General features: G+C 37.7%; 1 protein-coding gene across 1 annotated transcript in view; it reads right to left on the reverse strand.

The window, feature by feature from the left end:
• The window catches only part of SLC4A7 (solute carrier family 4, sodium bicarbonate cotransporter, member 7), a 66,683-nt gene that overhangs the window by 48,980 nt on the left and 1,040 nt on the right, over nt 1-16,663 (reverse strand). Inside the window, exon 2 of the mRNA XM_009882161.1 lies at nt 8,316-8,397. Coding sequence (XP_009880463.1) covers nt 8,316-8,397 — 82 coding nt within the window. The remainder of the gene's footprint in view (nt 1-8,315; nt 8,398-16,663) is intronic.

A 16,663-nucleotide genomic window follows, 5' to 3' on the forward strand; every position in this document is an offset into this window, starting at 1 on the left:
TTGCTACACGTCTCCATCACATGGTTGGTCTTACTCCAAAAGTCAGTTTATATCAAGTCCTAGAATTCCTGACAGAATAGAAAATGCTCTGTTTAAGTTCCCTGATTTCTTCCCAAAGCCCCTAAGAAAATGGTAATAGAAAACTTCTAAAGTTCAAGAGATCAAAAACATGTATCCAAAAATGCTCTGATGTGGCAACCCCATAAGTACAATTCCACAAAGAACCTTCTTTTTTCTAACCAGCTAAATGCCTTTTAAGCTTCGTACAAAGGACATTCTTCCACACGTTAAGAAGGGAAAACGAAGAAAATCCAAGTTAATATCTATGTGAATTCTCAAATCCTGTTACTTAGAAATTTGAACTGCAGAGATTATATATTAATTATGGTTGTAAGCAACATCTGGAGGTGGGCTATCGGGTCCAGTCTTGCTCAAAGTATAGCCAACTTCAAAGCTGAAGTCATCTTTCTGATCAAGTTGGTCAGGATGACAACCAGCCAAGCTTTGACTATCTGTAAGGACAGATACTGTTAAACCTCCAGGGCTGTATTCTCAAATCTCCTTTTGCTCCTAGTAATTAAGTATATCTGAGAATACGCTCTTTATACTAAAATACTTGGACAGATAAAATTGAGAAGCAGAATCCAAAAATCTAGTATGCATAGCATACAGTAAAGCAGCTCAGTAAGAGTGTTTTCTCACTACACAATGAACGAGAGCATCGTATTACGCTGACTGGCAGAAGCAGTAAATGCCAGATTTCTCATTACACACAAGTGGTTTTTTTTTTTTCCTGAGTTAAAACCAAATACAAGCTGGTAGTGGAAGTCATAAGAGAAAAATGCACTGAATGTTTCTATTTGACACAATCAATATCATTCAAGAAGGCGTTATCAGTAATTACATTAGACATGCAAGTAGTAACAGTAATAGGAAAAGCTTAGTGCCAGCTGACAGAGCTGCCCAGGGATTCTAGCACTGTAAGTCCACCCCAGGTCTTTGTGGTCCACTGCCAGCACCGATCTCCCTCACACCAAGAAAAGGAGCCAGCACTTGGTACCTGTGGGAGGGGGACTAGGTGCCCTTGCACTCTACATCCATTTCAGACTGTAGTTGGGCCCCACGCTTTATCTGAGCTGAAGGTTCTTGGTCCACCCTGTCTCTGCAGCAGAGCTCAGGAAAAAGGATACATACCCGAGATAATTTCAAAGAGTTGTTTCTGCTGGAGGGGAGAAAATCTAGATATACACAATTCAAGCAAAAGTCCCATTAAGAACAAAGATTGGCCCTTCATCCACTACTAAAGAAACCAACATTCTCAGCCCTTCACAGATCCCACACCCTGTAAGGACACGAGGCTTCCACATTTGTATCACTGTGCTTGTAAAGAATTTCAGAAGAAACATTTGCAAGAATGTTTTCCTGCTTCATCAGTGGGCCACAAATACATTCTTATTACAAATTTGATCACCCCCCCGCTCTTTTAAACTGCTGCACGCATCCTTAAATGGATCAGCTTGCCCCCAAATACATCTATTTCCTAGTATTTTAAGATATTAAAATATTAGAGAGAATCTTGCCTCTTGTAAGGGTTACGCTTTCTGAGAAAAACTCAAACTTTTCTTTATAAAATAAGAAGTGTTCAGAAATAAAAACCTCACACTTTAACTGCTGTGAAACACTAGCTTTCAGTGAATTGCAAGTAGAAAAGTGTCATCCATTCAGAAATACTTTTGACATCCATCAAGTCACAGGTTTAGCTAATTTTTAGAAAACCTGTTTTTAAAAGAGACCAAAAATAGCAAGATAAATATTATCAAAAGCCATCAAGAAACAACAGGCAGCAGAATCAAGTACAGTCTCCTATTTCTTCTGCCTCATCTCAAAAATTTTAAATTTGAGCAATCTGGGGTCATCAAGTTCACTGCAAGTTTAAAGTTTCAATCAGTGCTGTTTGGTAAAACTTCTGTTTTATGGCCGCACTACTTGAATAACAATTTTACATATGTTTCAGATCATAAAACTGCCGTTAGTAACCTTATTATAAAATTTCTGATGCAGTCAGAACAGAAATACTACATAATGTTCACTCAGATAAAAGAAGTTTGAAAATAAAAAAAAAGTTAGGACACAGTTCACATCATACACTTTTAAAAAGCATTGCTTCCATCTTAGTCTATTTTACATTAAATATTTATTTCACATCTTTATGTAAAAGGCATTTGTTTTGAATGGCATCCATTTTAAAAACAACCCTGTTTTAAGAGGAAATGCTAAAATTAGCATGGACATTTCCCAAAATGGATTTTAAAGATTTAAGTATGAGCAAAGTTATTGTCTGCTCCAGTTGGTCTCATGAACTCATTCAAGTTTAAATGCTGATTCACTTTGAAAAAGCCATTACTAGAGGATAGACAATGTGATTGAACAGTTTTGTCTGTTTTGGAGGGTGAATATTAAATAATCTAACCTTACTTGTTAAAAATTGTAACAATTCAAGGATAGCATATTCAGTACAGCCTTCTACCTCTACAGAAAAGGTAGCTGCATACTGAAAAATCTTATACGTCGCTGCATCATCTCCTTCAAAGATTATTTTCACTTAAGGTTCAATATTTATATAAAGGTCCTCTACTTTAAATTGGCTACGTAAGAAGGGAAGCTTAGCTAAAATGAATTTTATGATTCCCTACCCATGTATTGCAGTTCCCATGCAGAAATCACTGAAATTAATGAGGTCTACACTTCCCATAAAGCAACAACCACATCGTACTCTTGAATAGATCTGTCATGACAAAAGCTGAGAATGTTTTCCTTACTTTGAAGCAGAACAGAATACCAGATTTATGCATCATACATATACTATACAATGTATTTTAAACACAAATAAAATCAAAATAGTAATACTGTTGTTATTTTAATGAATGACTTAAAATATATGCAAAAATGTTGACTTAAGTTTCAGTGTGAATACTACTAGTCAGTCCAAACTCAGTCAGCAAGATTGTACAGTTGGGTAACGTCTTATTTAGCAAGGTAAAACATCCTGTCAACAGTCATTCATCAACTGCGGTATGCAGAAGCGTTCTTTAGCTGTTGAGACCATTCCACAAACAAGAAATTAGTAAGTGTCTCAAGGACACTCCTTAAGATCTGTTTGTAGAAACCGAGTAATTTGCCTCAACAATGAGGACAACAGTGGTATCAAAACTGCGGGGGGAAAAAAAACCTAAGTTAATACAATTGCTATCTAGCTAAAAAGCATAAATTTTGGGGTGCACTTGTCTATGCGTCTTTCTATACTCAGGTCTTGTAAGGCTACCATCAAGTCTCAATGTAAAAAAAGAAAAAAGTCTGTCTCAAGTAACTTCTATTAAGCATCACTTGCCAGGAGCTTACAGCATGTCTTTCCAGTAATTTACAAATAATTTAACATGCAAGTACAAATTTCAGAATTTATAGTAATTGTAAGTACTGTGTTGGGCAGAATCAGAATCAACTTCCAAAAAGAATGATCTAAAAAACTAGAAATAACCTTCTGCCTCCAAAACCAACAACACATCTACGCTGAAAGTCTGTCTAGTTGTCTAGTCAACTTTGGGTGCCGTATTGAGTTTTATGTCTACACAATTAGGTTGCCAACTTTCCCTCTTAAAAGGCAGTCTGAAAACACTTTTGAGAGCATTTGTGTTAATACAGACTTACCTTTGTGATGAACACCACAAATAATAAAATAAAATAAGCTGAGGACAATTATTCTCTCTACACAGAAGTCTGCATATTGCATAAATGAAAAGAACAAGAAGTCCTGCAGAACTTGCCCATGGACTGTATAATGCAGGATTCCCATAGCAAAAGATATTATAACTAAATTTTCAACACATGTGTGACAAAGGTGTAGCAATGCGGCCTAATTCCAAAATTCACTTAACCAAGATTACGTTAAAAATTGTATGAGGGAAACATCCTCTAATTTTATGACTTACAGAGAAGCACTGAGCACAGCTAACATTTATTTCTGAACTAAAAGGACAAAGTAAATTATCCTGCGCCAGGCAGCAGCAAAACTGGTGCTTGTGAACATTTTGTTGAAGTTGCATATGACTCAGTATGTCTCATATACCTGACTAGCTGTACTGTACCTGAATAGACACGTTTTTGCTTGCTCTCAGTTCAACACAAACTAGGGAACAGGCAAAATCTTTCCAGTTCTGGTATAACACTAGAGAGGATGGATGAAGGGTGGTCTGCAAAAATCAGTAATGACCGTTCTAAATTATTTTTCACATTTGCCTACTTTTTGACCACACAAAATGACACACCTTCATGAGAAATAACATTTTAAAATTTCCTAATACTGAAACAATTTATAACTACTTATAACACATTAAACTGCAAAACACTTGTAGAGCAAGTTTTCCACTTGGATATAAAATAGTCACTTCTCGAGGGCAAAATATGCAGGATTATTTAACTACCTGTCCTTATCAACTAGGATTAACTGAAAAGCACAGCTGTTTTCTTAAAGGCAAAATAATGCTCTAAAGCATGAAGGTATCAGAGATAATAGGGTCACTTGAAATGTAAACACTACTTACACCTGCCACAGGATAGTGTGAGAGTAGAGTAGCTATTAAATCATCTTAACTCTTGAAAGCTGCTTCTTGGATTTATGCCACAGAAAACCAGTCTACCGAGACACACACTCTTGACCTCAGATTGTTTCTGGAACAAGACTTCTGTTATGTGTAAACTCCTTATCTTTGCTATGCCTGTAACTGGTCTGCTAAGAATAACAGAATATATCCCTTTTCCTTTAAACTGTATCTAGTAAATGTATCCCCACATCAAGGTGGAAAACAAACCACACATTTAAAAAGACAGGTCCTGGTAATATCAAGCCAAACATATCGACTCAGGTTTAAGAAAGCTTTCCTTGAACATGGTTCTTAACAGAAAATGCCTTTTACAAGATGGCACGAAATACCTCTGTCATTACTATTCTTGTCTTACTGCCAACTCCTGCCTTACTTTGTTATTACTCTCATTCATTGCAACTCAAAGAGTCTGGCATCAAGTTAAGAACATTAGGTGCTCTTAAAAATGTTATTTTAAGATGTTATTCCCCTTTCTAGCTCTTCTGTAAACTGGCATTTGTTATTTCAAAAAAAGGCCTTACAGCTTCAGTAAAGAGCAGTACCTTTATTTAGTACACACACAGTCTGCCCACAATTGCAGTTTACCATCTCTACCCATTTCTCTTTTACAGGAAGACAGTTACGAAACAAGTAGCCTGTGCCTAACCTTTCTAACCTAAACACTGTCACTCCGGATACGTACCACACTTTCCCAGCCACCATAAATAGAATGGAGAGCTTGGGAAGCCCTGACTCCAAGATCTGTTTTCCCTTTTAGCATCTGGCCCTCTTGCCATTAGTATTTCATCACAGAATTTCCAGAAAAAAGAAACATCCAATACTGACAACACCAAGAAGCCTTTGCTTTCGTATCAGTAGCAAAATTATGTCTTTTACAGCATCAAACCAATAAACATTAATTTGTATGGGGTTTAAAGCAGTTAAATATCACCTGCCTGCGTTGGGTCTAGAAGGGTTGATGCTTCACATCATAACTGAACTGAATTAACTGCTTGCTGCCTCTCCCTGAAAATGAATCAACACATACTTCTGGAAAGGTTCCAAATTCCTAGAAGTCCTTCTCAAGTCACCAGAAACACAGGTTGGGAGACTGGACTGAAACAGCTTCAGGTCTTAACACACTTAAAATACCTAAGCTTGCCTATAGGTCTTCCTAAGCCTACAAGACAGTAGGCTTACTTCACAAGTTGTTAATTAATAGTATTTGGAGGTTTTTTTACTGCTTGCATTCAACAATTCCATTTCTCCCCTTGTAAGATTTTAATAACAGAACTAAAACCAAAACCTATAAATCCTACACACCTACTTTAATCATAATAGCTTATAAATAATGATCTCATAAACAAATAGAGCTGTAAGTTCACATAAATTTATCCTCTAAAACGCCCTGAATCTAAAGAATCTCTTTTGGTGAATCCCAGAGAAGATAACTGTATGAGTCAAACAACTGTACTACTTACATACCTTTCTCTTTTCTACAGGAAAGGAAAAACTTCTGGTTCTTACTTCAGAACAGTTTCCACTGATAAAAGTCAAAATACATGCTGTCCCTCCCTTTCCCCATTCTACCATTAAAAAAAGGATCCATTTTCTTACAAATATATAAGATACTACAAAATATATGTAATCGCCAAAAATAATTCCTACTTATGTGTGAAAATGGGTGCCTATATGAAGCTTCAGGTATGTGCTAATCCTGCTGGAATACAATTTTTTTGTCAGATACTTCTTATTAGTTAATTTGTTTAACCTCTGCATAGCCAGCCCTCTCTCACATTGAGGCACTTAGACTGGGTCACTCCAAAGAACGTGAGAGATAGGCAAAGGAAAGGTAAAGCTGCATGGCTAAGAGCAAGGTGAGGACAGTGAGATCTCCTCATCTCTTCCTTTCAACAGCTGTTATGTTGACTCAGTTGCTCATGAAACAGAAGCTTTGGTTTCTCCTTTAATTTATTCTTTGGCCGTGAGTAAGACAGGGTTATTTTCCACAGTCTGCAATACAAGTGCTTAAATTGCCTCAAGCAGCCTGAACCCCCTGCCTTCCCACCCAGTATCTTGTGTAACTACAGCGCTGTACCAGCTGAAGCACTCCTGCAAATGTGCTACGAAAGAGACCGGGGAAGCGATGTGGCTGCACGTTCCCATATCATTCTTAGTGGTTGAGGCATTACAGCTGTTCCTGCTGCACAGCGCGCTACTCCAGCTGAACGCCTGCTTCCCCTTAACCCCTGCCTCCCTGCAAAACACACAGACGATTCTTCTGGGTCATGTCCCAGGGAAAACCAAGAGAAGGAAACAAAGGAGGAGACAGCTTAAATCTGCACTGAAGATTTAACTGCAGAAACAGACACGGCAGTGGTTTCACCACAGCTCAACCCTATCTAAATTGGCATTGTTGCTACCTTCGCTGCTGTACCTCTCGGCCTCGTGTTCACACTGCCTTCCTCCGCTCAGCACTGGCACACATCCATCTGTGTGGCAAATGGGTTTGGGGTGCTCAGCTGCTGAGATCTTTCTTATTATTTTCCTTTGTCAGGACCATTACATTTTCTGCTGGCTTAACATACTTAACCAGGCTTATGGTACGGTCAGACAAACAAAAGTGTCAGTACAAGACGGAAAGCAGGAACAGCCTGAAGGGAACAGAGCAAGAGTATGTATGACTGCAACAGCAACAAACAACTTTAATCACTTTAAACTGTCTCTTCTTATACCACAGTATAAGAAAATGTGACGGCAACCTAAATCAACTTTTCTCAGCTAGGAACTGCTGCTATAATGGCTCTCCGGTGCTCTGAAGCAGTAAGAGTCAGCACTGTCAGGAAATACTACTTAGTGAATCTACTGACGGTCTTCTAGCATTTTGCAAGTGTTAATTAAGCTCCAAAGCACTCTATGTGAACGGTGAATAAATAAGATTTTAACACTGGATCTCCCTAGCTTTTTCCTCTGACTTCACTAAATAGCATCCGTGAATCTTCACCCCAATCTACTTCTTTTAAGTCAGTAAGAAGTTGTATCTTAGATGAAGTACCTAATCTTGCACTTTGCTATATGAAACTAACTCTATGCCATTTTTGTGGCTAAATGCAGGATCCCGAGTGAAATAAGGAAGACTAACAGGATTCCATAATGCTTTAACTGACTGCAGATTGCAGGACGTATAGTCTACCACGGAACTAGAAGAACTGTTATCTGTTCAGGCTTTCAGTATTTAAAGTGCATAACCATACTCACAAGGATACTTAACTTTCAGAAAAACAGACATACATGTCCCTCATGGCCCTTGTTCACTAAGTTTTGATTCCGCAGAACTTGACATCATTCACGCTGGGAAATGACTTACCGACAGCAATTATTTTTTCAAACCTGTAGTCTTAGGAGCAAGCCTTTCTTGGAAGGCTTCATAAATTACATTTTCTTAATATTTTTTTTCTGTGACAGATTTGAATAACAGTGAGTATTTATTAGCATGCACAGAGACAAAATACAGCACAGGTCACCTGCCATTCACTGGTTTTATTCCTAGAACTTCATGATGGCCATAAAATTCTGATACCTTTTAGCGATACTGGTTGCACTTGAAGGAAAATAGATCTTTAATCCCACAGCAAAAAAAATGCATGTTAAGCAAACAGAAAACCACCACAAACTTACTCTCTAGTTCTTCTTTCTCAAAGTTTGTATTGATAGTAGAGCTGATTTTGCCCATATCCACAACGGCTTCTTCATCGTGACCCTGAAGTAACAAGACACAAGTTTAAGTTAAAACTAAATAGAACTAATGTTTTTTCTAAATCCCTATGTATATTCTGCGGTTCTGAAGCTGTTTGCTGAAATTTTCTAAAACACCACATTTTTACCTCTTAGAAAATGAGAAAGAAAACATCACGGAAAATCTCCCCACCCAATTCTTCAAGAAAGTATTGCCCTGTATTGAAGGAAAAACAGTATATCCACAGATATACTGAATACCATGCAATTTCCTTTTGCAATGCTCTCGATTTCATTGTATCAAGGACCGGGACATACATTTCAGGAGTGCAATATTCTTTTAGTTTTACATTCAACAGCAATGAACCTAATTCAATAAAATGACTGGAAAATTTATAAAAAGTTACATAAGTTAACATTCAGAGATCTTGAACCCATTTGCTTAGGGGGCAATTCCTGTGTGAGATTTTCCAGTGCACGTAAGAAGCTTTTGTGAACCCAAGGTTATACAAAGGGGCAGCGAAAGAGTTAAGTTACATAACTTGGTGGTCTCTCCTAGACCAACAGTTTTAGAAAGACCAAAATAACTGTTTAACTTGGGTTTCAACAGACAGCTTGTTAACCACGCCCCTATCTAATTCACGGTTTTTATGCACAAAGTTAGATAACAGCAGTTGCACGACAGTCTGTTCAGATTTCGTTACTACCGAAACCATATCACTCATAACAAAAAAGCACAGTATCTACAATACAGAGGCTCAAGAATGAGGCTTATCTCTGAATGCATCCTCTAATCACATTTAGCACATCACTAAAGCAGAACTTCAGACACCGCCTTTTGCTCAGTCTTCACAGAAATAAACCTTAGAATAGCGGAACGGTAGAAACCTCATAATCTCATCTCAGACTTGACATCAAAACAATATTGAAGTTGCCTTTCTCCAAATGTTTGCATTCCTTAGAATACAGCCCACTTTTAACAACTCACAAATTACAGCCTCCTGGCAGAACTGGTTCTCCAAAAGAACTGCTGCCTACCCCAAGGGTAACGCTTTACTTTACACCTAGCTACATATAACGGCAAGCTAACTGCTGAAGAATAGCATCCCTACTCTTTCTGCTCCCTTGAGCACACACTTTTTTTCCTTAAGTCAAATCTATCAATCGTGAAGTCAGACACAAAGAGCTGAAGCAATGGATTTCATTATTTTTAACAACTTAATTAGATTTCCATTGGATCAGTTCACCAAACTAAGTTTTCTCCTGTCCATATGACAGCTAGATCCACTACAAACAAATCTGTTTGATCACAGCTTCTGGCAGCAGCCCACTGGTGCATTTACATCGATCGACATGGGATCTGCGATAATGGTTTCACGATGAAAAAATAGAAACCTATATCAGCAGTCTCATAGGGACCGGGAACCCTAACAGTGTTGACATTCACCTAAACTTTGATCTTAGAATTACTCAGTAGTGCAATACTTTGCATATGGAACAGGTTTGTCATCTCAAGGGGAAGTGACAAGGATGAAAAACAACATAACTGTGTAACAGGAACAAGCTAAAACATACTGTAGCAACATCCACAAAAAAATTTGAACACATAACTCCTTAGTCTTAATAAAACAGATAACATTACAGTGTATTGTGCACACATAAACACAAAAAAATCCAAATCTTTGACTATTGAGGAAAGCTGATTAAAGAATATGATGACAAATTGCACGTACAGAAAAGGAATTCAGATGTGGTTTAAAAAAAAGTTAAAAGCAGTTACACCACGTAAAAAAATAGAAGCAGCAGGCACTATGTAAATAAACAAGATACAAAAGAAAAGAGCGGCACATGGCAGAACAAACATCTGAAAACTACCTAAAGGTCAATTCTGAGCTGTGTCCCTAAGAATGATTTTCAAGAAAGGTGTTAACACAGTAAGGTAACTTTGTCAGTACTGCTGCATTACAAAAGAGTTTTCTATGCACATTAGGAAAAAAAAAAAAAAAAAAATCAAAGCTCCTGCACAGTAGACAGCTACAATTAAAAAAAAAAAAAAATCAGGTGACTAAACCGAAGTTGTGTCTGATACGCAAATCTGTGAAAATGTTACAAGAATCTACTAATAAAGAAGTGGCAGAAATTTAGAAAGCATTATGGTGGTAAGATGGGGAGGCAGCAGCATTAAAAAGTTAAAGTTGACAATCTTTTGAGGCACCAAATAAGCACAGCAAAACATTTAACTGCATTGGTAAGGCCATAACACTACCAAGGAGGAATCAAGCATACCTACTATCCCATTTATCTCAGTGACAGAAATAGAAAATTATAGGACTGCAGTACACTCCAGTCCACAGAAACAGATATACACACAAATCCTGCACATTATCAGAAAACTCAAAACTGAGAAGGAAATAGATGAAGTATCACAAATCCTCTAAATTATCTTAAGTGACTTATGAGAGAGAAAAACTCCTAATATTAGGAAAACTGCTATCAAAATTTCTTCCACAATTAGCTTCATGGTTACAGCCACAGACTGCTGAAATACCTTCTACCTAACTTCTCCCCAGCTCCCCACCCACAATAGTCCTTTTAGGACACTTGGTATCTTGCCAAACATACAGGAAGGAAGACAAAGTTTTTCTCCACTTTATACGAACTACTGCACACTGGTAGAAAATTACATACACAGTGCGGAAAATACACATGCAAGAAAAAATTTTATCTCCCAATAACATTTTGAAACTGCACTTGCTGTACACCTCATACCATGTTATTAATATTTATCACCCTTTGCTTTAGTAACAGAGGTACTTTGCCAACCTTATACATACAGAAGCTGCCTTCAAAACCACATCATGTGAAAGTAACATGTCTTTTGAGATTAGATTACAGAAAGGCATGCATGCCCTTGCAAACCATTCTATCGCTATCTCAAAGTACCCAACATATGCAAAGACTCTTCCAAGAATAAACCATTAGCAACCACAAATATCATACATGAAGAAAGCATATCATTTACAGCCTTTGTTTAGAAAAAGAAAAACACAAAGCATCATTTTAACCTAACCTTTTGTGATGCCAGTAGCAAATCCCACCATAAGATACTTTTGCCTTAGGTCAAGCAAAAAACACAATATACTCAAATACACTGTAAAACTAATTCCAAACTACAGCTTTTTCCCTACTAAAAATAAAGTCTGAAGGGCATAGGTTTCCAGTAATTATAGATCTACTGTGTCAGTTTAAGGCACAAAAGTAAGAAAAAACTGTTTCAATTGCTGAATCAAAACACATTCCCATCCCAGTTACCTCTTTGACTTTCTGAACTTTTTACATATATAAAGAGAGGTGGGATGATTTAAAATTCATCAACTTCCTTTTTTTAGGCAGAGAGAATGACTTCATCTTAGAGCAAGCATTAAGCATTCCTCTGCAGTTTACCGTCTGTTTCATGTGAAACTTTATGTACAATAATCCCACAGATGCCCAAAAACCAGCTGATGAAGACAAGCCCAACTAACATTTAAGACTCAGCTGGAATGTACCAAACGTCTCTTTTCAGTCAAGAGACAGAACAGTTGAGAAGGGGAAAAAAAACATCACTAGCAGCAACCGAGGTGCCCCAGGGAGAGATTAAGCCTTCACCTTTGGTATCCTTTTTCACAAGGAGATGGTCACTTATAAAAGCAGAACAAATCCAGAGCACTTAAAGGAGGAAAAAAAAAAGAAAAAAAACACCCACACAAAAAAAACCCACACACACCACCAAAACAACCACTCACGCAAATCCTAGTACACTGTATTAAAATACACTAAGTATATTTCTTCCTAACACCAAATTTGTTGATACTCACAAACATACTGTAGAAATAACCTTCCAGTAAAACCCTGGTATTCAGCCAGAGGTGCCTACACATACTACAACATGTCATCTCAGCTTTCCATCTTCCCCCAGCATGAAAATGACATCCCTTTTCAACTGTTGCAGATCAGACAAGACTTTCAAAGACCCTTTTGCTCTAGCAGAATCCAATAGGATTCCTCTTGCCACCTCTGATTTTCAAATGCCTTTTCTCAGTCCAGGAGAAAAGAGTAATTCCCTTTCATTGCAGACAAACAAGTATCCAGAAATTGTTTACACTTTACTTATTTACCTTCTCCAACATTTGTCTTCATTTATTATGGTAGTTTTCACATTGAAAATATTAATGCTACACATTTTTAAAAGCCGTATTTAAAAACGTCAATGCTAAATTATATGAATCAAGGAAAGCTCTCCAGTTTGCAAGAATTAAGCTGTCAACCTCCAGCAGCACATGTTAGTTACCATCTAGTGGACTGGCACAAATATGACGCACAGAATATTACATCTAAAGGAAACTTTCCACTGTCATCTGTACAAGCTCTTCTCACCATGCAACTTGCCTAACCTTATGCGGTCACATACACATGACAGACTTAAGATGGGCGTGCTGCCAAAGTGCATTACTGAATAACCACTTCCAAGAGATACAACTTGCTAGCAACACATTTTTAAGGTACTTGAAATGTAGTTCAATCAATTCATTCTGGTGATAAACAGTGATCATACAAATGGCTGATACAGTTAACTGTAAACCTTTGAAATACAAGAGTAATACAGTAATTTTGTTGAGAATAATTTGAGTTCAACTTTTACAACCATTACTTAGCTAAGTCAATGTTCATACACTCCATTTATATCCCCTTGGCCCAAAGTTCTTCCCCAACAGAGCTGGGCAACTACTTGCAGCACCAGAAGAGATCACACAAGTGTTCATGGGAATAAGTAGGGCACACAGGAGAGGACACAAACGAACCAAAAACCCCACCACCACTACCCCCCACAAAGAAAAAAATTACATTACCACTTTCACACTGCAAAGAACCTGCACTGCAACATTTATTCCAAGTAGATGCAAACGTTAAAACAAACAAACAAACAAAAAAAAAAAAAAAAAAGAAAACAACAACATGCAGGGGCTGGGGAGTGTTGATATCAAGTTTTTTTTCCCCGTATATAACTGTCCGTGGACAAGACTTTAAGACTTCTAATTTTGATATTAATCTAATACAACTGCCTACACCATCACAGTGAGCACACGTATTGCTCTATAACTGTAATTATATCCCATCCTCTCTGGCTTAAGCAGAAGGCCAGTACTTCCCCCCTCCTTCTAACAAGAACCCATGGATACATCTCTGCCTTTGTGGAGTCACCAGATCTGGCAGATAGGAATTAGCTCTTAGGCTGGAATGTGGTACCAGCCAACCATTCCTCTCAAAACGTGAGCACATACCACTTACAGACCCAACTGGAAAACCTATATAGCATGCTACTGTAGATTTAGAAACTAAGATCAACAGCATATGAGAGTTTTTGTACAGTGCACTTTGCTCTTCATTCTTTCATCGTCAGTACATATGAGCAGTTAAACTGGATCAAACCATCCATCCAACCCAGCATTTTGTCTTCAAGAGGATACACCACTGGAGGCCTACAGCAACTCCCCAAGAAACTTACAAATCAGTGCAAGCAGAATTCAAAATGGTGCTTGACCTAGAGCTCGGAAGCATAGTCAAAGCAGTATTTTTATTGTATCATCAGCCCTCACTTTGTTGGAGGCTCCAGCAACAAGAAAATAAAATTAAATGAAGAAGAAATATCAGTATTGCTCTACTTCAAAAATAAAAGTTTAGCTGGAAAAAGAAATTAAAGCCTTTATTTTGACCACACATGTCAAACTAAAGAGGAACTACAAAACATGATTTTACAACTGTTTTCCAGATATGTGCATGTACATATAGAAAATATTTTAAAACTGACCTTTTTTTACATAGATACACACACAAACTTGTTTTCTCACACAGCTACTGAAATACACTGTTCGTAACAATTAAGAACCAGTAAGGTAATTAATGATTCATTTTCACAACAGCATTTCCCAAGTGGTTTGTTTCAGAAGACTGCATTTCTGTTCTAAGCACACATAATACTCAGTCAGGAAATAAAATACATCTCTTATTTACAGAATGCGCATAACAGCCTCTTCTTTACCCATTCAATCTCCCAAAACTGCAAGCTAATAACCACTAGCACTTTGGGGGGGGGCGGGGAGATTTAGACAAGATCAGTGTTATCTCCTAATTTTGTAGGACTACAAGTCTACCAGAAACAGCAACCCTGGAATTGATAAGAAAAGAAGTCAGAAAATGAGTATATTTGTTAATGACATCTGTGACTACTGTATGCAGAGTTCAATGACAATCATTCTACCTCTGGCAATCATCAGGACTAGGTCTACGCTATAGCTCTCCCACTGTTACCCATACAGAGCATCGAGTAGCCTCAGTTAAGTGTGAGTAAATTAATACGAAGGGCTTTTTGACATGGCTCACCTGCAGGAACAACTAACAGCAGCACTTAGTAAGTTCTAAATATATTGTTTTACTTCTCTGTCAGATTGACTCTGCTTTTAAACCAGAGGTAAGATGAGCCTATGGTGGGCAGGAGGGCGGCATCTCCAGTTGCTGCCTCCTTGAAGGACAGCCAGGATATGAAAAAAAACTAAAGTTCTTTCTAAATAGTGCCAAGTGAAGATATTATTCAGCCTATTAAGCAGCCTTTACCTGAACTGCAAAGCAGTTCTACAAATGCATTTGAAGTTCTTTGGGAATAGTATTGTTCTACACAACAATACTGTATCTTCAGAAGTTGCCAAAGTGATGAAACGCTACCAGTTCTAAATCAAGCACATCAACCTAACAGCCAAGGGAAGATGCACCAAATATAAATGGCCCTGTCTCATTTTGTCAGCCTACAATTTTTAACCAGCCTTGCCCTCTAAATATATACAGATGAGGGTAAAATTAATAATAATTCACAAACAGAACACTTGCCAGGTTTAAAATAGGAGGCATACCATTTAGATGGGCTCCCCCTTGGTTGTATTTGCTAGTCTCATTTGCACAAGAACAGCAGCTTTCCAGATTTTTTTTTTCTACTACCATAGCAGTGGGTATTGCTTATGCACTACAGGAAAGACTCAGTGCAGCTCAAGGGTTTGGTGTCGCTCCCACTCTCCCCCTGCGTTTTTCTTGTGAATTTTATCTGTGGTTATACAAATAGTATTGTACACAACTAACCTCACATGTAAATGAAGATCCCTCCTAATCAAAGCAAAACTCAAGAGCCTCACAGGAAGGTTTGATGCTTAGACTTCAGTAAGACCAGGGCTATAACAAAGGAGGTTAGGAATACTTAGAAAAGTTTTTCTAGCCTACTAATCCTCTAATGAACTGCTCAGCTTACCCTACTATATACATCTGACCAATCTGCTTCTAGAAGATTTAAAAAAAAAAAAACCAACAACAAAAAACACCCAACCAAAAAAAAACCACGAGGAGCTATTACAAACCTTCAGTTTGGACAAGTATGTCCAACAGACATCAACAGACTCCAGTAAGACTCTCCAGAAGTTGCATTTTACTTTTACTTTTCCAAAACTGTGTGTGGAAGACAGTGAAGAGAGACATGTATGTGTGCTACTTAAAAAAACAACACAACACAAAACACACAACCAAATCCACCACACAACAGTAAATAAAACCCCATCACATTTTTGGAAAAAGGCAGTTCTAAACATGTTATTTCAGTGCTTCTAGCAGGCATCGCTCTGGCCACTGCCATGCCCAGCACCACAACCCGCAAGACAAGCCATGTCCCAGACAAATCAGACACTAGTCTTTGAATAGCAAACACAAAGTGCTTGTGTTAATCAGAACACAAAATTAAAATGGGAGAAAAAGTCAGAAAGAAAAGGAAGCATAAACACTGAGAAGAGACTGGCTCACAGTAGTGACTGGCTATCAACTACAGCACACTGCAGCAACTTGTCGATTGAAAAAAAAGGGTTAAAACAAACATAAGAAAAAGGGATTGCTCGATTAATATTAAGGCATGACTAAAATGCAAGAGAATATTTGACTAAAATTAGAAGCCTGTTTGAATTCAACCCGAGTGTTCTGCAAGCCAGAAAATTTACAACCATGCATAAAGTTAGCAAATAATGTCACCAATCCAACACAAGATATCAAGTTGCACATCTAACGTTATAGTAGTCATTTTACGAAGTTGCATTTTATCACTGCCTCGTAGCACTAAATTTCATTCAAAAAATCCATAGCTCCATTCACTTCAATTTCTCAAGTTACAGTTAGAAAAAGCAGTAGTAGTAGAATCTTTATAAGCAGTCACTTCAGATCTTTCC

This window comes from Charadrius vociferus, unplaced genomic scaffold (assembly GCF_000708025.1).
Source record: "Charadrius vociferus isolate BGI_N301 unplaced genomic scaffold, ASM70802v2 scaffold303, whole genome shotgun sequence".
In the NCBI taxonomy this organism is placed as follows: domain Eukaryota; kingdom Metazoa; phylum Chordata; class Aves; order Charadriiformes; family Charadriidae; genus Charadrius; species Charadrius vociferus.